This window comes from Bos mutus, chromosome 18 (genome assembly GCF_027580195.1).
Source record: "Bos mutus isolate GX-2022 chromosome 18, NWIPB_WYAK_1.1, whole genome shotgun sequence".
In the NCBI taxonomy this organism is placed as follows: Eukaryota; Metazoa; Chordata; class Mammalia; order Artiodactyla; family Bovidae; genus Bos; species Bos mutus.
Genome location: NC_091634.1, coordinates 11920002 through 11940501, shown reverse-complemented (window position 1 = coordinate 11940501; position 20500 = coordinate 11920002). Strand labels below are relative to the sequence as shown.

General features: G+C 57.2%; 1 protein-coding gene across 2 annotated transcripts in view; it reads right to left on the bottom strand.

Annotated features, from left to right (window-relative positions):
* MEGF8 (multiple EGF like domains 8) overlaps window positions 1-20263 on the bottom strand; it is a 40931-nt gene extending 20668 nt beyond the window's left edge. Inside the window, exons 1-21 of one of the 2 annotated variants that reach the window (XM_070387641.1) lie at window positions 19331-19451; window positions 14239-14412; window positions 13460-13623; window positions 13017-13223; window positions 11870-12050; window positions 11695-11783; window positions 10571-10986; window positions 9983-10128; window positions 9740-9862; window positions 7649-7803; window positions 7194-7313; window positions 6717-6861; window positions 6443-6606; window positions 4068-4268; window positions 3489-3689; window positions 2847-3083; window positions 1931-2049; window positions 1685-1816; window positions 1480-1593; window positions 785-1033; window positions 89-288 (exon numbers count right to left, since the gene is read on the bottom strand). In XM_070387641.1, coding sequence (XP_070243742.1) covers window positions 89-288; window positions 785-1033; window positions 1480-1593; window positions 1685-1816; window positions 1931-2049; window positions 2847-3083; window positions 3489-3689; window positions 4068-4268; window positions 6443-6606; window positions 6717-6861; window positions 7194-7313; window positions 7649-7803; window positions 9740-9862; window positions 9983-10128; window positions 10571-10986; window positions 11695-11783; window positions 11870-12050; window positions 13017-13223 — 3199 coding nt within the window. In that variant the 5' untranslated portion in view covers window positions 13460-13623; window positions 14239-14412; window positions 19331-19451. Of the gene's footprint in view, window positions 1-88; window positions 289-784; window positions 1034-1479; window positions 1594-1684; window positions 1817-1930; window positions 2050-2846; window positions 3084-3488; window positions 3690-4067; window positions 4269-6442; window positions 6607-6716; window positions 6862-7193; window positions 7314-7648; window positions 7804-9739; window positions 9863-9982; window positions 10129-10570; window positions 10987-11694; window positions 11784-11869; window positions 12051-13016; window positions 13224-13459; window positions 13624-14238; window positions 14413-19330 lie in introns of both variants that reach the window. The other variant, XM_070387640.1, reaches the window with a different exon arrangement.
* Window positions 20264-20500: the final 237 nt, after the last annotated feature.

Sequence of the window (20500 nt, the reverse complement as noted above, 5' to 3'; positions counted from 1 at the left end):
CAGGCAGTGGGACCGAGGGACCTGGAGCTGGGGGTGGGGACTCAGGAGCCCCAGGGAGGTGCCCGAGGCCAGCAGGCTGGCTGCTCACCCTGGCACTCATCGCAGAAGCCGGGCCCCCGCTTGTGGCAGTGGCTGTGGAAGTTGCAGCCACAGTCCCGCGAACAGCGGGGGGCAGGGGGGCCGGGGGCCGGCGTGGGAAGGGGCAGGTCTGATGTCCAGCCCAGGTCACACACGCAGGTGAAGTCTGGGGGGCCGCTGCACACACCGTGGCCACAGTCCTCCAGGCACCTGAGGGGGCGTGGTGGGGGTGGGGGAAGGATGGGCAGGCCTGGAGCCCCCAAGGCATCCACCCCTCTCCCGGCTCCACCCCAGTATCTCCATGGCAACACCATCAGAAGCTACTGCCTGTTCCAGGATCCTGGACTCCGTGGGTGGCCCTGTCTCCAAGGTAACCCCATCACATGTAGTAACTCCTGTCTCTATAGAAACCAAATATCACCACTGGTGGTCTGTTCTCTGTGAAAACCCCTTTCAACTTGGTCCTCCTCCATCTCTATGGCAACTGCGGCCTCCAGTCCAAGGGTGACCCGTCTCCACAGTAACTGTGTAACACTGAGGACCCTGTCGCTCTAATGAGGGCCTGTTCTGCCAGGTAAAAACCCAAGGCTCACTGGGGAGGCTTGCTCCGGGGAAGGCAGCCTAACACCAGGATCAGTTCCTCCCAGCGTCTCCGCCCGGACCCGCCCTGGGCCGATGTCTCCATGGAAACCCAGGCCCCACTCACGTGCGGTTGCAGTAAGTGACGCCATCGCCCTGGTAGCCCCTCTGGCAGTGACACTCGTAGCTGAGGGGTGTGTTCAGGCAGGTCGCCCGCAGGTGGCACCGCGCCAGGCCCAGGCGGCACTCGTCTACATCCGGACAGCGGGCATACGCCCAGCGGGCGGGGAGGGCCACAGACAGCCCCAGGCCCTCCCCGACCCACAGGGAGCAGTTCCCCCCACTCAGAGGCCCTGAGAAGTCCCCCTGGAGGCAACTGCGGGGAGTGGGGTTGAAGAAGGCGATTGGGGTGGAGGAGCAAGGTAAGGAGAGAGACAGAGAGACAGGGACAGGGAGAGAGGAGATAAACCAGAGAGACACAACGATGAATATGGAGACAGACAGGAGAAATGGAAGAGAGGCAGAGAAAACCCCAGGGAAGCCAGGCAAAAACGATTTTAAAGGACAGTGGCGGGCGGGGGGTGGTGATATAGACAAAGGGAGACAGAGGAGAAACACAAAGATCAGAAGAAAGAAAACAGAAGGGAAGATGAGAGAAAACAAGTCACAGAAACAGGGAAAGAGTTGGGAGGGAGAAGAGAGAGAGAGAGAAGGGGGAGAAGAACAGAGAAAAAGGCCAAGGGGCAGAGAAACAAAGAGGCCGTGAGAATCAGGGTGGGCAGCGAGCCCCCGCGGCCCCGCCCCCGGCCCCGCCCCCCTCACCGGCCCAGCGTGGGGTTGTCCTCGTTTCCACACCAGCCACACTCGTGGCTCTGCAGACACTCGTGACAGCTCGGGAAGTGGTCACAGCTCCGGCACCGAGGCTCCGAGTGCACGCTGCGGGGAGGCGGGTGTGAGGCCGCCCGAGCTACCCCCGCCCCGCCCCACCTCCACCCTCCCCTTCCGCGCCCCTGCCGCCCGCCCGCACCTGTCGTCCCAGCCTCGGCAGCCCCCGTGCGGGTACCGGGCCAGGTAGGCGGCGAACAGGAAGCAGGTGCGGGTGGACTGGCACCAGGCGCACTGGCTCGAGTTGGCCAGGCAGTCGTCACAGGTCAGGCGCCTGGGGGCAGGCAGGGCACGGGGGCACGGGGGCACCGGGTCAGGGCGCAGCCCGGCCCCCCACACACCCTCACACACCCTCACACGCCCTCTCCCTGAGCCCAGCGGAGCTCACTGGCTGCAGAGTGGGGGGCACTCTTCCGGACTCTTCAGGGCGCCCCGACCCCGGCCGCGCCGGCTGCACGCCGCATCCCCCTTGCGGCTGGTGCTCTGATGCCACTCACAGAAGGGGTCCTGGGAGGACAGAAGAGGAAGAGCCCAGCTGAAGCTTCCCCTGGGCCTCCTGGCGCCAGGCCCCCAGCACCGGCTCACAGATCCCTGGTCCAAGCCCGCCTCCCTCCTGCAGCCAGGGAGATCCACGGGTTCCGCCTGACCCACACGGCTCGCTTTTGGGGCAGTAGCGCCACTTTGTGTGGTCCAGGTGGGGCTGACCCAATCCCCAGGATCCAGAGATGGGCGAGGGGTCACCCTCCCTCCCCCCAGCCTCACTGGTCCAGGAGCTGGCACCAGCCCCAACAGAAGCACAGGAAAGGCTCTTTGGCAATCTCTGTTGAGCTGAGGGATGGCGGTGCGGTGGGGACAGGAAGGTGTTCTCCTTCCCCTTGGGACTCGAGTGCCCAGGGTGGGGGTGGGGGGTGAAAGTCTGGAGCCCTTGAGGCTCCCTTGACCCTCCCAAGGAATGTGGAACAGAAGGAGGTGAAGGGCTGACTACGTGACTTGAACTTCTGAAGCCAGCAGGCCTTAAGACCTGCTCTTGGGCTCTGCTGTCCAGCGGATAACGCCCCTCTGGTGCAGAGATGTCCAGCTCAGTTCTCCAGTCCCTGCCACGTGCAGAGTCATGCCTATGTCAAGCCCGCTCTCCAGCCCCTCTCCCACCTGACTCTCACCTGCTAACAACAAGCGCCCCAGCTGTCTGCCCTCACCACTACCCAGGGTCCCTCAGCAAGTCCTGGGGACCCACCCCCCAGGGCTGAGTCGCCTGCTCTGGCCGACTCCGCTCCGAGACCTCCCTGCTGCAGCCTGGTGCGCACCTGGGTGCAGGCGTGGCAGTCGCGATGCTCCTCGCAGAGCGGGCAGAGGGCAGGCACCAGCACAAGCAGGGACCCGCCGGCCCCAGCGTCCCCACAGTGGGCGCCGCTCTGGCGCAGGTGGCAGGTGGCGCTGGCCAGGCACCAGCCGCAGCCCTGGTCTGCCAGGCAGCCCAGGCAGGAGGAGTAGGAGGCGCAGGCCGACGAGCGGTAGGGCTCCAGGAAGAAGAAGGAGATCTCCTGGGGGTGAGGGTGTCAGAGGAGGGTGAGGGCTCCATGCTCCAGGTCAAGGTTTGGGACAGGGATCAGTGTTTGGAGCCAAAGACTTAAGGGTTTGGAGACAAGGCTGAGAATTTGGACATGCAAAAAGTCAGGATCTAGGCCACTGGGAGACTAAAGGGATCGGGGTTTGAGAGAATCTAGAGATCAGAGGTCAAAGTAGGGAGGGCAGAAGTCAGGGTCAGCGAGGTCAGGGTGGGAGGCCTCGGAGATGTGGCGAGGGGTCAGACTTTGGAGGTCAGATACTTGGGTCTGGGAGGTTCAAGGTAAGGCCCAGAGTTCAGGAGTCAACAAGTAAGAGGTGAGGGTCAAGGGAGTTAATTCATGGCCCTGGGTTCAGCAAGTCCAGGGCGTCTGGGTACTTACGCTGCCACCTGGCACGCCAGTCCGGTCCCACAGCAGGGTGAGCTCACTGTGCCCGGGGCCTGCTGAGCCATTGAGCTGGCCCCGGATCTCTACTGCATACTTGTGGCCCCGGCCGGGCAGTGGGAAGAGGCGAGCTGACCCTGGGCGCTGCAGCCGCCTTGTCTCCTTCTCCTGCTGTGCCACCCAGCGCCCCACCTCCTCCTGGGGGACAGATTAGGCCCCTGAATGTGCCACCCACACTCTGGCTCCTGAAATCCCCAAGAGCCCCAAGCCCACCAAGCACCTACCCCCTCCAGGGAAGAGGAGGGCCTGAGTTCCTTAGACCCTAAGAACCTCCCAGCACCCCCAAACCTCCCAGCGACCCACCTTCTACTCAGGGGAGTCTGACCTGGTAACTGAGAGCTTCCACTTTTTTCAAAATTCCCCTCCAATTCTGTTCAAATGAAGACCCCCCAGGCCCTCCCTCCACTAAGGATATATCCCAGGCCTCCAGATTCTCCCCAGTGCGACTCCCTGCCACACACCTATGCCCCCTGTATTTACCGCAAATAGCCTGCTGAGTGTCCCAGGCATTCTTACCATGTTTTCTGTGTCCGGGCCCCGGGCCATCCGGGCCAGCACATGCAGGCGCTGGGCCCGGGCCCACACGGCCACATCCTCAGCCCCAGACCCCCCAGGGCCTCCCGGCAGCAGCGGGTGGATGAAGCCACGGTAGACCAGGGACACGTCGGTCTCTGAGCTCGGCGTCAGGGTGATGGTCGTGCTGCGGACGATCAAGACCTGTGCCGGCCAAGCAGGGGAGGTGAGCTTGAGGACTTCTCTGCCCGGCCCCGTGCATCTCAGGCCTCTCCAGCCACAGCCGAACCGAAGAGACCAAGCAACCTAATCTCCTCTTCTGTTTTACTAAATGGGAGTCTGAGGCCAGGATTAGGGATGCAGGGGTGACAGACAGCTCACCCATCGTCACTCTAGGAAGGGAGCTGGGCTCCAAATCGGAGAGCAGACAGCAGGGTCCCAGGCCCTGCTCATCTCCACCTCTCATTAAACTCCAGGGCCCTGGACCTCTCAGCAGCTTCTTCCTCAACATCCTATCTTTCCACTTAAGCCCTTAAGAGTCCAGCTCCCTTAACTAGGGGGTTTGGAAAACTTCCAGGTTACAGGTTAGTGAACACACTCATGTTCTAGGAAGATGTCTCACCCCAACTCCGTGGGGACAGAAGATGAGATCCCTTCAGGACCTCACCCTATGTATCCTGTTCTTTGTTGTAAAATGAACCAGTATGTAAGTTATAAGTTAAAAAGATAAAAAAAAGGAGTCCAGATCCAACATTGAGAGCAACGGACGTATTACATGATTTACTGCTAGTATGTGTTTTTATAATTGTGAAAGGGGGAACAACCCAAGTATTCATCATGGGTACGTGCATGCTAAGTTGCTTCAGTTGTGCCTGACTCTTTGCAACCCTATGAACCATAGCCCAATAGGCTCCTCTGTCCATGGGATTCTCTAGGCAAGAATACCGGAGTGGGTTGCCATGCCCTCCTCCAGGGGATCTTCCCAATCCAGGGATCAAACCAGTATCTCTTATGTCTCCTGCACTGGCAGGCAGATTCTTTATCACTAGGCCACCTGGGAAAGCCCACGGGAGACTGTTTAAATAAACTAGAACACTACGGCATTCGAATGTAAATGGAATATTATGAAGCTGTTAAAAAAAGAGAGAGAGAATGTTTCCCAAGTTCTGCTATGGGAAGCTTGCCAGGATACACCAAGAAAAAAAAGGAAAGCAGCAGTACAGTGTAGACGGCATGTTACTTTTTCCGCAAGAAACAAAAATAATTAAATATCAATTTACTCATATTTTAATGGGTAAACTGTGGAAGGATAGATTAGAAATCCAAATGTGCCACAACTACTGAGCCCCGTGCACCTCGAGTCTGTGCTCTGCAACAAGAGAAGCCACTGCAATGAGACCCCCGTGCAATGCAACAGACTGTCCCCCTCACTGCAGCTGCAGAGAGCCCACCCACAGCAACGAAGACCCAGCACAACAAACAAATGATTTTTTAGAAAAGGAATGAAGCTCTGACACATGCCACTACACGGATGAGCCTCGAAAACGTTTGCTGAGTGGATGAAGCCACACACAAAAGGCCATGTATTATACGATTCCATCGTACGACCTATTCAGGGTTAACAAATCCAGATACAGTGGATTTGGTCAGTGGCTGCCAGAGGCCAAAGGGAGAGAGGAGTGGAGAGTGGTACCTTAATGGATCTGGGGCTTCCCCTTGGGGTGATAAAAATATTTTCAAACTAGAGAGTGGTGACAGTTGCACTATATCGTGAATGCGCTAAATATCACTAAGGGTAAATTTTATGTTATGTGTTATCTCACCACAGTTTTTCAGGAAAAAAAAAAAATTTAAGTCAATAAGGAAAATCAGATCCTTGAATGTGAAGACTTAAGGGGTAAACACAAGAGTGATAAAGGTCCATGTGAGGGCTTCCCTGGTGGCTCAGTGGTAAAGAATCCACCTTGCCAATGCAGGAAACACAAGTTCAATCCCTGGTCCGGGGAGATCCCACATGCCATGGAGCAAATAAGCCCCTGTGCCACAACTATTGAGCTTGTGCTCTAGACCCTGAGAGCTACAACTGCTGAGCCTGCGTGCTGCAACTACCGAAGCCCACACGCCCAGGAGCCTGTCCTCCCCACAAGAGAAGCCACCACAGTGACAAGCCTGTGCACCGAATCTAGAGAGCAGCCTCTGCCCTCTGCAACTAGAGAAAAGCCTACACAGCGATGAAGACCCAGCACAGCCAAAGCCAAAGATAAATAAACAAATTTTAAAAGTTTTTTTTTTTAAAAGATCCATTTGAAAAAAATGAGAAATCTTAAGACCAGGCCCTTCGACACTCTATGCTGGGCTCCTCACCCTGGCTTCCCCACCTTGTCAGGCTGGGAGGCGTTGGGTGGCTGCTGGAAGGTGAGCAGGTGCAGGCCAGGCAGGAAGCTCTGGGTGACACAGGCCTCCAGGGAGGTCACAAAGACAGGAGCGGGCCCCCACCAGCCCACGGTGCCGGAGATCTGCTCCCCGCGGCAGCGGGCCTGCTCTGTGGGGACAGGAGAGTCGGGAGAGGGAAGTCGGTGTGCGGTGGCTGGGCTGCCCCCTACCACCACCACCCCCCCCCCACCCCCGCTAACGCTGCTACTGGACACTTACCAGGCCGAGGGAGGCAGCTCTCATTGTGCACGCACCAGCCCAGGGCACCGGGCCCCTGGGGGGGAGCCGCACTGCTGCTGAACGCCAGGCAGGCCTGGCAGTCACCCAGGAGACGGCTCAGGCCCAGGCAGCTGGCAGCCGGACACTACAGAGAAGGGACACATGGCAGTCACCACCCACGGGAGCTTAAGGGACCTGGGATTCAGGAGTCTTGGGGCAGAAAGGTCAGGAAACTGAAGAAAGGGACTGAGAGCCAACTTGGAACCAGAAAGATCAAGAGGACGGGGTGGGGGATCTAGGGACAGATCAGAAGTACAAAAGGATGGGGAAGAGGGTGAAGGGTCAGGAATGCCCATCTCAAGAGTGAAAATGAGTCTCCCAAGTGCAGCAAACTCCGTCTCAACTTGGTTTAGGCAGAAGACGACACTGAGGACCAGGTCTTGTGCTAGGGGACAGAGGACGAGGACAGTCACTCACAGCCCCTGAGGGAGTCCCAGGAGGCGGGGCGGCTTGGCAGGCCCCCTGACACCAACTGCATTCGGGGTCTCGGGAGCAGACGCTGTGGTCCGTGTACATGGAGCAATAGTCCAAGTGGTACTGCAGAGAGGTGGGCAGGGAGGAGAGGGTGCTCAGACCTGGCGCCTTCTCCCACACCCCCACTCACCCTGATGGTTCCAGGGGACCCCAACTGCTCAGATCATTGAGGACCCCCGTCCACTTCTCTGCAGCCCCAGGGACCACTGCTCCTCTGCCCTCAGCCCCAGGGATCACCATTCCTCTTCCCCTGGACCTGGGGTCTGACCTCCCTCCTATCACAGCCCTCCGGATCTCTTCCCTTTCTCCCAGGGACCCTCCGCCCACAACTTCCCTTAACCATGGCAACCAGGCCACCTCCTCCCCAGCCACCCTCTCCCGGTCACCCCAGTGCTCACGTCTGGAGCAGGCGCCTGGAACACAAAGGGGGGCACTTTGTAGGCCATCAAGTCCCCACGAGGCCGGCCACTGTACCCCCCGGCCACCAACAGGACACTGCCGCCAAGCACAGCCGCCACGTGTGAGTACCGGCCACTAGGAGGCGCTGCTCGGCCTAGGAGAATACAGACCCCTCAAGGACATGAGACCACCCCCCAACTCCCCCTCTCACCTTCATGGTTACCCACCTAGAGGACCACCCCTGACCCCCCCATGCTTCGACCCCACTTGTCCAATGCGACACTCCCAGCCTGCCTGGCCCTGCTCTGGCCCAAGTTATCTCACCTCCTGTAGCTCCCACACCACTGCCCGAGTCATCTTTCAGACAGAGCATGCTCTCTGGGATCAGGACTTGGGTTCAAATCCTGGGTCTACCAATTCCTGGCTTTCAAATCACAGATCAACTGCTGACTAGCTGTGTGACCTTGGGCAAGAGACTAGATTTTTCTGAGTCCTGCTTTCCTCCTCTGTAAACGGAACCTTGCCCTCGGGGAGCTGAGGTGGGCTACATGGCTCGCATCTGTCCGACACCCGCCTCCCTCCAGGGACAGCCTCTGCATTTCCTCTGGGAAACCAACCCTCCCACTCACACTCCCCAAGGCTCAAGTCGAGCTGGCCTGGACTCTGGCAGCAGTGGGGCTTGAGCCCAGGCTGATCAGAGTCAGTGACTAGCTCAGGCAGGGAACGTAATTCCTACTATTCTTGGGGAAAAGACACTGTCTTTTTCCCAGGCATTTTTTAAAAATTTATTTTATTTTTAATTAAAGGATAATTGCTTTACAATATTGTGTTGGTTTCTGCCATAAATCAATATGAATTAGCCATTGATATACATCTGTCCCCTCTCTCCGGGCATTTTAAGGGGGGCGAATATAATCACAGAGCTGCTGGTGACCATCTACAAAAGCAAACCTGCCAGAGACAGAAGGAAACCGGGAGACTGAGAACTGGAGAGAGACATGGCTGAGGCCATCACATGCCCACCTGGATCCAGGCCAGCCTGCAGCCAGTTTTCACTCAAGGGAGTCAAGACATTCTTCTTTTTGCTTAAGCAGTGGGCTTTCTGTCGCTTACAACCAAGAGTCCTGACTGATGGGTAAGAGGTCAGGGATTGGTGACTCCTTCACTCTCTTACCTATTTGCTCTGTAAGTTCAGGGGACCTGGCCCAGGGATCAAAATCTACAAAGAAAGAAGAGGCCTCCAGAAGCCTCACACTCTGGGCTATCTAGTGAGGGAGCCTAAAGCGGGGCTGGGATCGGAGGCCTCCAATGCTAGGCCAAGGCTTTATTTCTGACGGTCAAACAGTTCCTTAGGGACCCCTCCTCCTGCCCACCCCTTAAATGTTACTGTCCCTTCTCTTACGCTTGCCCTTTGTCCCCACCCTTCTATTCAATAGGGTGGGGAGAACAGATGGGCCTCTGGGAAGTCCAGAGCCCACTGAAAGGATATACCTGGCTTGTGCACACAAGTGTCTTTCCGAGGAGAGGGCCTGTGACTTTCTTTCCATTTGCAAAGCTGCCCCTGATCTCCTGAGCTTGCAAGGCTTCTCCATGCGCCCTCCAAGTGAGCCCTCTGGCCCTGCACTCTTAGGACAGTGTGTTGGGCCCTTCCTGGACGGTGCTCACTTGTTCTTCACTTTATCAATTTATTCTTACCACGTCCCAGAGGTTTAAGTGTTATTACAGTTTACAGAGGGGGAAGCTGAGGTACAGAGAGATTAAATGATGGCTTTCATACAAAAGGTTGTTGAGGAATGGCCATTCCGCTTCAGCATTTTCCCACTGTCTGATCTTGAGAAAGGCGCTTCTTTGGAGGCAGTTCCCTGGGATGGCTGAAAACTGGCAAAACCTCAATTGCAGCCCAGATCTGATGCTACTGAATATGTCTCCCATCTCCACAGCAACAACGCCCTGGTCCTGCCCCCAGTGCCGCCATGCCTCCTGAGGCCAGCTCCAAACAGGACCGGGTGGTTTCTGCCCAAAGTCCCACATCACTGTGGGGGCATGAGTGACCTTCAGGAGCCCCTGACAGAAACAGATGGGCCACTCACCCTCTGGAGTTCCTGGAGGGGCAAGCTCAGCCCCTGACACCCACTGATGGCAGCCCAGGTGGTAGAAGAAGATGCCGTCTTCATAGCACTTTTCCTCCTGGTAGTGGGTGTGCACGTTGCCCCCTGGGGAAGGAGGAGAGGGGCACAGCTGGCCAGCCTAGGGGAGGTGAGGGCGTCCATGCAGGGGGTCTCAGCTCAGACGCAGGCCCTTGGCAGGCGGGCGGGGACGGGGAGCCTCCTCACCATAGACCAGCATGTAGTTGCCCAGGACGCTGGCCGTGTGGAAGGCTCGCTCCCGTGGGCCGTGAAGTCCCTCCCGGCCCTTCAGGGTGGTCCACACGCGCCGATCCACATGGAAGAGCTCGGTGGAGTTCACCCGCACAGAGAATCTGTCGGGGGGTGTAGGAGAGGGGCTCAGGGCAGGAAGGGCCTCTCCCTCCTCTGGGCTCTTAGGAGTCATGATCCCCCAGGGTTGAGACTGGCTTTACTGGATATTTATCCTCTTGGAACTAGCAGCAACTCACAGGCAGGACCCAAGTCCGACAGATTTCTGGGTTCCCTGCATAATCTAGCCAGGGGTGGACACCAAGCAGAGGTGAGGTGGATGGATGGGCGAGTGGGCGTGCATGGGGAAGCATGTGACCAAGAGGTTGGATGACAAGAGTAGAGAATGGTGAGTGGGTGAGCAAATGAATGAGTGAAGGAGAAAGGAAGGGGTGGCTGAATGACCGCAGGAGTCTATCAGTGGGCGAAGACTGCTAGAGCCTAAAGGCCTGGGGTGTTGGCCCAGGCCCGGCTCTGCAAGGCGGGGGTGGAGGGCAGGTCACTCACCGGGCAGTGGAGGGCCGGTGTCCACCGTGAACCAGCAGGGCACGGGAGGGGGCATGGAACACCATGGAATGGCCGGTGGCGGCAGGGGGCCGCCCACCTGCTGGCATCACCTGCTCCCAATAGCCCCCACTGGTGCCGTCGAGGCGGAAACGGAAGAGGCCGGAGGAGAAGAGGTCGTGCTGGGTGCGGCCACCAGACACATAGAGCCACGTGTTGTCCACCAGGGCTGCTGCGTGACCTGCCAGGCCGGGCGGCCCCGAGGGACTGGAGGCAGGTGGTGCCAGAAGCTCCCAGCGGCCGCCACCCATCGGGCTAAAGGCCCAGATGTCGCTGGTGAGGGTGCCATCAGCCAGCTCACCGCCCATCAGCACCAGGGAGCCGGCCCAAGCCACAGCCACGTGGGAGTGACGGGCAGCCTGCGACGAAGAGACCAGGATGCAGAGATGGAGAGGGAAACAGGTGGTGCCACCCAGAAGGACAAGGACAGCCAGACACAGAAATGCCGAGACACAGCAGGACGGAGAGACAAGACAGAAGATGCGATAGAGGCAGAGAGAGAGACGGACACGTGCCAAGAGAGAAAAGAAGAGAGATCCCGAGAGACAGACACGTGTGAACACAAAGAGAGGTGTGGCAGAGAAACACAGGAAGAGAAGGAGCAGTCAGGGAGGAATGACAGAGACCAAGAGAGAGAGTCAGAGATACAACCCAGAGAGCGAGACACAGAGACCAAAAGAGCAGACGACTCAGAGTCAGAGACAAAAAACAGAAAGATGAACCGAGAGAGAGACAGGAGACACGCAGAGAGGTAAGATGCAGAAAGGAAGATAAAGGAAGAAGAGAGAAAAGCACAAGTGGGAGGGGCCGGTGACCCTGCATAAAGCTGCAGGGGCTGGGGGTGTGCGGGGTAACAGGGTCACTCTGGAGTGCCATCGACTCAGTGGGTGTAAGTTCGAGCCAATTTGGGGAGATAATGAAGGACGGGGAAGCCTGGCATGCTGCAGTCCCTGGGGTCGCAAAGAGTCAGACACGACTGTGCTACTGAACAACAGCAACCGGGATGCCCTGGCTGGCTCCGGCAGAGGGGACAGGCGCCCCTGGCGGGGCAGAGGTGGGGTCCGTACCGGGGCAGGGCTCAGGTCCCAGCGCTCCCAGGTGTTGGCAGAGAAGTTGTACAGGACGAGGTCCCCCAGCGCGCGGTTGAGGTCCTGGCCTATGGAGAGGAGGACAGTGTCAGGCCCTGGCCACAGGCTGCCAGGCCTCCAGACCCCAGACTCAGATCACATGCCATCTGCTCACCTCCAAAAACAGCCAGCAGCCCCAGTGGGGACAGGAAGGCCCCAGCTGCCCCGATACGGGCAGAGAAGGCGGGGTCCCCGGCACTCACGTTGTGCCACCAGCCAGCCCCCTGGTTCTCCCACAGGTGCAGGTCACAGGCGCGTCCCAGGAAACCAGGCTCACAGCGGCACGGTCCCAGGGGCTGGGGGCAAGGGGACACACAGGCAGGGACAGACAGACAGGCAAGGAACAGAGACAAGAGCCAGAGTGAGACAGGCGGAGCAGAAAGTGAAAAGGAAAGAGATGAACACGAAAGGGGAAGATGGAAAAACCGAGAGGCAAGGCGAGAGACAGGAGCAAGACAGGGCAGCAGACAGAGGAAGAGACGGACACAGAGACACAACCGGAGGGAGGCAGAGGAGTGGAGAGAAGTCAGACCAACAGAGAAAGGAAAAGGAAAAAGACCCAGAAAGAAAAACGAGGACAGACAGACAGACGGGTTGGAGAAAAAGAAGACGGCGGTGAGGTCAGGGTCGGCCTGGGCTGGAAGAACTCAAGTCCGGGGAGGTCAAGGCAGAGAGGGCTCAAGGCTGATCCAGTCCCAGAGCTGGACATGCACGGCTTAGGCCCCCGGTCAGTGGTCAAAGGTCAGAAATCATGGGATTTCCCTGGCAGCCTAGTGGTTAAGATTTCACCTTCCAATGCAGAGGTGCCTTGCAGCCAAAAAACCAAAACATGAAACAAGCAATATTGTAACAAATTCAATAAAGACTTGGGGTGGGGGGTGTCAGAAGTCACAGCTGGGGGCCCAAGCCAGACAGAGTGGAGGGGTGGGAAGGTGGAGTCGGGCCTGGCGAGAGGAAGGAAGCTGGGTTCACAGGTGACAGGTGGGTTACAGGTGAGGCTGGGAGTGGGTTCAAGCTGAGGAGGGGCCCCCTGGTGGAGTGGGATGGAGTCACAGGTGGGGAGTGGGGTGTGAACGGAGAGGGGAATTCTGTAGGACTGAGCAGGGTCCTGGGGTGGGGTGGGGGGGGTGGCGGTCAGCGTCATGGGAGAGGGCAGGCTGGCAGGGGCTGTCTCAGGCAGGGGCAGGGTCAGAGCCAGGAGGTGGGGGTGGGAGGTGTGACCACAGGCCGGGGTCCAGGGGGACACGGGGGGACAGGCTCACCGAGGTGCAGGTGCCATGGCTGCCGCAGTAGGCTGAGCACTCCTGCAGGCTGCAGTCGGGGCCCCCCCAGCCCGGCTCGCAGACACACACCCCTGGGGGCTGGCACTGCCCATGGCTGCGGCAGCCACCCGGGCACAGGGAGAAGCGGAAGGAGGCGTTGAAGCCCAGCAGGTTGTAGTTGGCATCGCTGAAGAGGTGCAGCAGCATCTGTAGGCACGGGGTACGGGGCTCTGGGGTGGCACGGAGCGGGGTCTGCTCCTGCGCCCCCTACCCTGGGGCACCCCATCTCCTGTCTTTGTCTCTCTCCACCTTTCTTTGTCCCCGTATCCTTCCGATGGATGTCGAGTGCCCCGGCCTCGTGTTTCCCTCTGTGTGTCTACCCCCATGTCCTACGCACTCACTTGGCTCCTCCAGCCATGGCCCCGCAGCCCAGCCCCACCAACCTTGCCCGAGGAAGCCTCGATGGGCGGAGGCCGTGTGCTCCCACTCAGACTGGCCAGCAGGGGCCCTCGGGGGGAGTCACCGTCATACACGAACAGGTAGTCATAAGTGCATTCTGTGTCCAGGAAAAGGAAGTCCAGTAGGATCCGGTGCTGGGAGCTCGGGGCTGCACGGTGAGAACAGGGAGGCTGGGCTCAGACATGGACCTCCCCTTCCCACCTCCACGCAGCCCACCCACAAACACCAAGCCCTGCTCCTCACAATGCTAGGGCCCCGAGATGAGTCAGGCCTGGGCTTTGCCTTCAAGGGGCTCCCAGGCTCCCAGCCCAGGGAGGATGGGGCTGCAACAGCAAGAGGGACAGAAGCTCAAAGAAGAAAGGACAGTATCAGCCCTGGGAAGGGCTCCTAAGATCAGGCTGAACACCCGCTATCATTCAGAAATTCGGAAAATTGGAATGCAGAGAGGAACCCCATCCCAGTGGTCACAAAGAACTGCTCCCATTTATTCTTGAGCCTTGAACACGCCTAAGCCTGAAGGTCAGGGTCCACGCCCGAGCAGAGAGGCAAACTCCCAGATGGAAAAGGGCCTTTGTGGGTGTCTTGTGTTCCAAGCTCTAAGAGAAGAGGCCTATTTCTGCCCCCTGGGCAAGGACCGAAACTTGGTGCACCACAGCTCCTCTCTCCCTGACCCAGAGTCTCTTCTCTCTGTGTATTGTACTAGCCAAGGGCACAGCCTCTGAAGCCAGACTGTCTGGGCTCAAATCTTAGCTCTGCCACTTACTAGCCACTAGTTAAGTTGTGTGACGTCAGGCAAGTCACCAGACCTCTCTAGATCTGTTTCTTCATCTGTAAAATGGGGATGTGATCACTGTGGTCGATTCAAACTTCTTGCTCACTCCTCCCATTGAGAGATGAGGGCTGGACTTCGCCAGTGGTACAGTGGATAAGAATCCACCTGCCAATGCAGGGGACACAAGTTCAATCCCTGGTCTGGGAAGATTCCACGTGCTGCGGAGCAACTGAGACTGTGCTCTGGAGCCCGTGCTACACGACAAGTCACTGCAATGAGAAGCCCACATGTCATAACTAGAGAAGCCCCCACTTGCCGAAACTAGAGAAAGCCCATGCATAGCAACGAACACCCAGTGCAACCAATAAGTAAGTAAATTTTTTAAAATTAAAAGAGAGAGAGATAAGGGCTGATTCCTGACCCCTTGTATCTGGGAAGAGACTAGCTTGGCCAATACACAACAGCAGACCTGAGGCTCTGGGACTTTCAAGGCTAGATCAGAGGCAGCTGCCACTTTTACCTGGGCCTTGCAGAATACTCCTTCTCAGAACCCAGCTGTCATGCTATGAAAAGCCAGCATCACGTGGAGGAGCCATGTGTGGGTATCCCAGCTGTCATTCCCAGCTGAGCTGCCAGCTGCCATCAACTGCCTGCCCGTGAGGGAGCAGCCTGAGTGCCCAGCCCAGGGGACTGTTCAGATGACTGTGGCCACATGGGAGGCCGTAACGGATAAGGCGCCTTAAGTGCTGATGTATGATAGGGCCTCACACTTCATAATGCCACTACTCTTGGCAAAGTCACCATTCTTGCTATCTGGTTCCAGAAGGTTCTCTCACTCCATATCTCTCACTGGGGCTCAGGGTGGTCTTGTGGGCTGGGGCAACTAGGAGACCTGGGCTCCAGCCCTGCTCGGACCTGCTGGAGGACCAGCCCCCTTTCCTATGCTCCTCACTACACCCATCCGTGCACTGGAGGCGCCCATCCACTCTCCACCAGCTCCTGGGGCTCTCGGGGCCTCAACTGCCTTGATGTAATTTGGGGATGATTCTCACCTACCAATGCTGGTGTGACGATCCCAGATGGTGACTTCAACATGCCAGCGCTGGCCTCCTTCCTCACCTCCTGTCTTCCCCTGACATGACTCCCTGAAGGATCCCCCTGGCTCCACCTCTGGTCCTCACCCTCCCCTGCTCAGAAGCCCTCGGTGATTCCCCACCATCTCCAGGAAAAAGTTTAGCTCCCTAACTGGGGGTTTGGAGTCTCAACCTGCCCCACATCTCCCCATGGCTTACAGTTTGATCAGGAGCTGGGCCTTTGCACAAACTCCTCTCTTTGTCTTGAGCACGTTCTCCCTTCCTGCCAGCACACTTCCTCCGCTTCTCCAGGAAGCCTTCCCCGATGCCCCCCGGCTGGGTGAGGGGTCCCTCCAGGTTCTGACTTTCCAATACAACCTCCATTTCTCTGGACCAGGACCATCTGTGTCCACGTCTGCCTCCCCTGCAACCGAGGAGGCCCACAGGACAGGGCCTGGGCCTGCTCATCTTGGGGGTCCCTCCCCGATTCTGCCCACCAGGGCCTGGTGCTGAGCAAGGGCTCAGGAAATACTGGATGAAGGAAGGAAGAAACACACCAGACAGAATACTGAAGCTGACACCTCCCCTGTTGGCTCTGGCCAGAGCCCCCAGGAACATCACAGAGACCTAGAACTGTGGTCTGGAGAATGCAGAAGAACCATTCAGCCAGGCCGGGCAACCAGACCTCCCAGAATCTTACCAGCCTCAACCACACTATAAAAGCTCTGTCCCTAGAATCACAACAAATACATCTTTGTCAAGTGTCTGCCGGGGGCCGCCGGCTCACCATCTGCCTTCCTGAAGTCCCTCCCTGAGTCCAAGTCCTTCTGTTTCCATCCAACAGAGGCCTAATCCCTAGACTATGCTGGACAGAGATCTGAGCCCAAATGCCCCTGCTTTTCAAAGGCTTAATGCCTCTTATTCATAAGGATGTTATGAATCCTTACGAGGAGCGGGCCCAACAATGTGTGAACATGGTAAAAAAAAAAAAAAAGTAAGTGTATCATTTATTTCCTTTTTAATAGATGGGGGAACGTGTTGGTTCTTAGAGGTGATAGACACTGGGAAGCATAGGGCCTCAAGGAGGGATCCAGAAGTCTCCCAGACTCCTCCTGACCCCAACATCCAGCCAACCGCTCCCCAGGTCTCAGGGGTGAAATGTCACACGTCTCTCAGCATTCTCCATGCCTCTCCACCCACTTAGTTCCTACCCCAATTCAGAACTCATCCTTTCCCACAAGACAAGAACACCAAGTCTCCAGTTTGCCCCTCACCCAGCCTGACTGTGACACCTCACTCCTGCTCAAAATCCCCCTCTGGCCCCCCATCAATTCCCAGAGAAAAGTCAAGCTGCTCATTGTGACATTTAGGGCCTTTCCGCCCCTGTTTCTGGCCCCCTTTGCTCTTCCCAGCCAACAGTTTGGCCAGATCAGATGAGCTGAGACATGGCTCTGAGACCCACCAGTCCTCTCTTTTATTTTGCTGGCGGCACATGGGATCTTAGTTCTCCAACTAGGGATCGAACCCATGTGCCCTGCAGTAAAGACTTAACCGCTGGACCATGAGCAAAGCCCCACCAGCCCTTCTTTTGTCTTCATGGGGCTGTTTGCTTTTTTCACCTGGTATACTCCTAACCCTGAATATTCATTGGAAGGACTGATGCTGAAGTGGAAGCTCCAATACTTTGGCCACCAAGTCCGAAGAGCTGACTCACTGAAAAAGACCCTGATGCTGGGAAAGCTTCAGGGCAGGAGGAGACAGGGGTGACAGAGGATGAGATGGTTGGATGGCACCCACGGACTCAATGGACATGAGTCTGAGCAAACGCCAGGAGACAGTGATGGACAGGGAAGCCTGGCCTGCTGCAGTCCATGGGGTTGCGGAGAGTCAGACCAGACTTAGCGATTGAACAACACTCCAGTGCATGTTTCAGAACCCTGCTCAGTGGCTGCCCCTCTGTGACTCCCAGCAGAGTCTTTTCACTCCTCTAGGCCCGTCTACCCAACCAGGCACCTCCTTCCGTCTCAGCCCTGGGCACACTGGAGGATGAATGTCTGTGTCTAGCCTTACCATCCCCAACCAGGCTGGAGCTCTTCAAGGCCAGAGAATAATTTACATCCCCAGTGCATACACAAACTTCCCACTCTCTTCTCAGCCCCTAGATGAGGATGGCCCCCACACTGGGGACAGACACACTCAACCCCAAGAAACGCGCTTCACCCATAGCCCACACAACAGCCATAGAGACCTTCTAAACCATAAACTGAATCATGACTTTCCCTGTTCAAAAACCTTCCATGGATGCCTCGTGTCCCCAAATAAAGACCAAGCTCCAAAGCCTGCAAAAGGAGGTCTGGCATGACCCCAGCCCTGTCACACCTCTGGTCTTTGCCCAGGATCTCCTCTGGGGGACTCCCACCTCTCCCTGGAGGCCAGCTCCTCATTTGCTGCCAAGGGAGGCCTTCCTGGACTTCTCTAGCCACTGCCTTAGATTGCTGCTTCACCTCCTTATTGTCCTCAGGGCACAGCTCAAAATCACCACATCCTAAACCTTCCGGTTCCTCCCAACCCTCCAGCCTCTGGCTCACTGTCTCCTTGGATTCTGTCCTAACACACAGATATTTTAAATAATCTGCCTGCAATGCAGGAGACCTGGGTTCAATCCCTGGGTTGGGAAGATTCCCCTGGAGAAGGGAACAGCTACCCACTGCAGTAGTCCTGCCTGGAGAATTCCACGGACAGAGGAGCCTGGCGGGCTACAGCCCATGGGGTCGCAAAGAGTAGGACATGACTGAGCAACACACACACAAAAGCATCATACACTCGTATTTCCGGGCCTTTGCGTGGGCTATTCTCCTTACCTGGAATGCCGTTTTGCTCTCTCCTACATTCACCTCTGGTCTCAGGCATAGCCCAGGCTAAATCAGATGCCATCTCTGAGGTTATCACTCCCCAGGGGTGGGTTTGTTTCCCCCACTAGACTGGGAGCCCAGAAGAGTAAAGTTGGGGCCTTTGCACAGGCTATTTCCTCTTCCTGGAATGCTTTTCTCCTCCTCCTGGCTGATTCCCATAGGTCTTTAGTCCTCAGCTCAGACATCTCCTCCTCCAGGAAGCCTTCTCTGCTCTCACTCACACCACAGGATCAGCCACCTCCTCTGGGCACCCCCAGGTCCGTGGGGTTCCCCATCAGAGCCCCGACCACTCCGGGTTGAACTATTAACATGTTTGTCTCCGCCACTAGATTCCAAGCCCCAAGTCATCACAGATTGCTGAGGCTTGTGGGTCTCTCTGCTGAATCCCAGTGGCAAAGACAATGCCTGGTACATGAATGACTGAAAAAATGCTTTTGTTGAAGTACTTTAAAAAGAACAACACTAATAATCCTAAGACCATTTATTGGATATTTATTATGTACCAGGCACAGTAAGTACCTGCTCTCATTTAATTGCAATAGCCCCAGGAGGTGAGTACTATTACTATCACCATGTGCAGGGAGGGAAAGCCAAATCTTAGAGAAAGGAAGCCACCTGCCTAAATTCACAAAGCTAGGAAGAAGCGGAACGCAAATTTGAAGCCAGGTGGCTGGGCTCAAAGCCTGAGTTTCCAACAACTTCTTTTTAAATGAAGATTAAAAAAAAATTTTTTTAATTTATTTTTACTTTTTTGGTCACATCCAGCGGCATGCAGGATCCTAGTCACCACTAGAGATGGAACTCAGGTCCCCTGCCCTGCAGTTGAAGCACTGAGTCTTCATTGCTGGACTGCCAGAGTAGTCCCTAAGTATCTAAGGATTACTCTGAACAGCCCACACTGATGCTGTGGCTTGTAATTGTCCATCTGAGGCTGGTTGCAACTCCCCGACCAGACTTCAAGGCCTTCCAAGGCAGGGCCCAGGTTGGCTGCATTTTAGAGCAAAGGGCCTGGACCCGTTCGTGGTCAGTGGATGAATGAGGGCACAAATGAATGAATTAGCGCACCAGCGGGTGTGTGACCCACGCGGCCCCACTCACCCTCGATGAGCCATTCGCAATTGCCATTGACGCTGTAGTTGCCCGCACCATCTGTCACGAAGCCTGGAGCCTCCCGCAGCACTTGCCGCTGCCCCTTGCAGTCCCCTGCCTGGGCTCCAGGAGACAGTGGCCCCAGCACGGCCAATGATACAGCCAGCGCCACAGCCAGAGCCCGACCCAGGGCCATCGCCGCCTCCTCCCGTACTGAGGGGTCGTAAAGCCCCGGAGAGGGCCTTCCACCCCGTTTGAAGCCCTGCAAATGCGACCTCTATGGATGGGACATGGCCTTGTAGACCAGCGGGGTCCAGGAGCCGCTGAGACAGCCGTTGTCGCCGGGCTCTGGAGATGGAGGGGTGGGCCCTACAGACCCATGGAAAACCCTGTAATGGGGGTCGTTATGGTCGGGGCAGACCCTTAGGGGCCATGGGAGTCTCTTGTAGACATGGGCCCCCATAGGCTAGCTGACCCCATAAACGATGTCCAGCAGTTACAGTCGCGGGCCGCTGCAGGCCGAAACGGACCTTATAGACCACTCGGGTCCCCAGTGGGCGAAGAGGTGTACAGTTCGGCGGGGGCCTACATCAAGGATGCGGGCACGTCCTGGACCGGAGGGTCCTCCGGGAGAGAACCCTCCAGCCAGGGGCGGGGCGCGAGCGGCTGCCCCGGGGCAGAGTCAGTCTTCAGGGGCTCAGGCCTGGACCCCATAGACGAACTCGCTTGCTCACCCACCCGCGACTCCCGTCCGAGCCGGATGAGCCAGATCAGAGAGACGAGGGGACACTCGGGCGAGAGCGGCCACGGGAAGAACGCGGGGAGGACGAGAGGGAGGGGGCCTAGCAGCCGCTGTGGGATAAAAAATAAAGAGGAGGCGAGAAGTTGCAGAGACGCAGGTCAGAGCGGCCCTGGGAGGACTGCAGAGCACCCAACCCCACCCCTCCACAAAGGGAGACTTCCGGAAACTTCCCCGCCCATTTGTTCCTAGACGCAGGCGCAGCAGTGACCGCCTCGGCCGGTGAAGTGAGAATTACACATGCGCGGTGCTCAAATCTTAATCCGAACTCCTGGTGCAGGTGGCTGAGCAAAGCATCGGCCACTGGAGGGCGCTTCTACCTATAACTGGGGCAGAGATGGTAAAAATAAAGCTGTACAGTAAGAGGACTCTGCTAGATG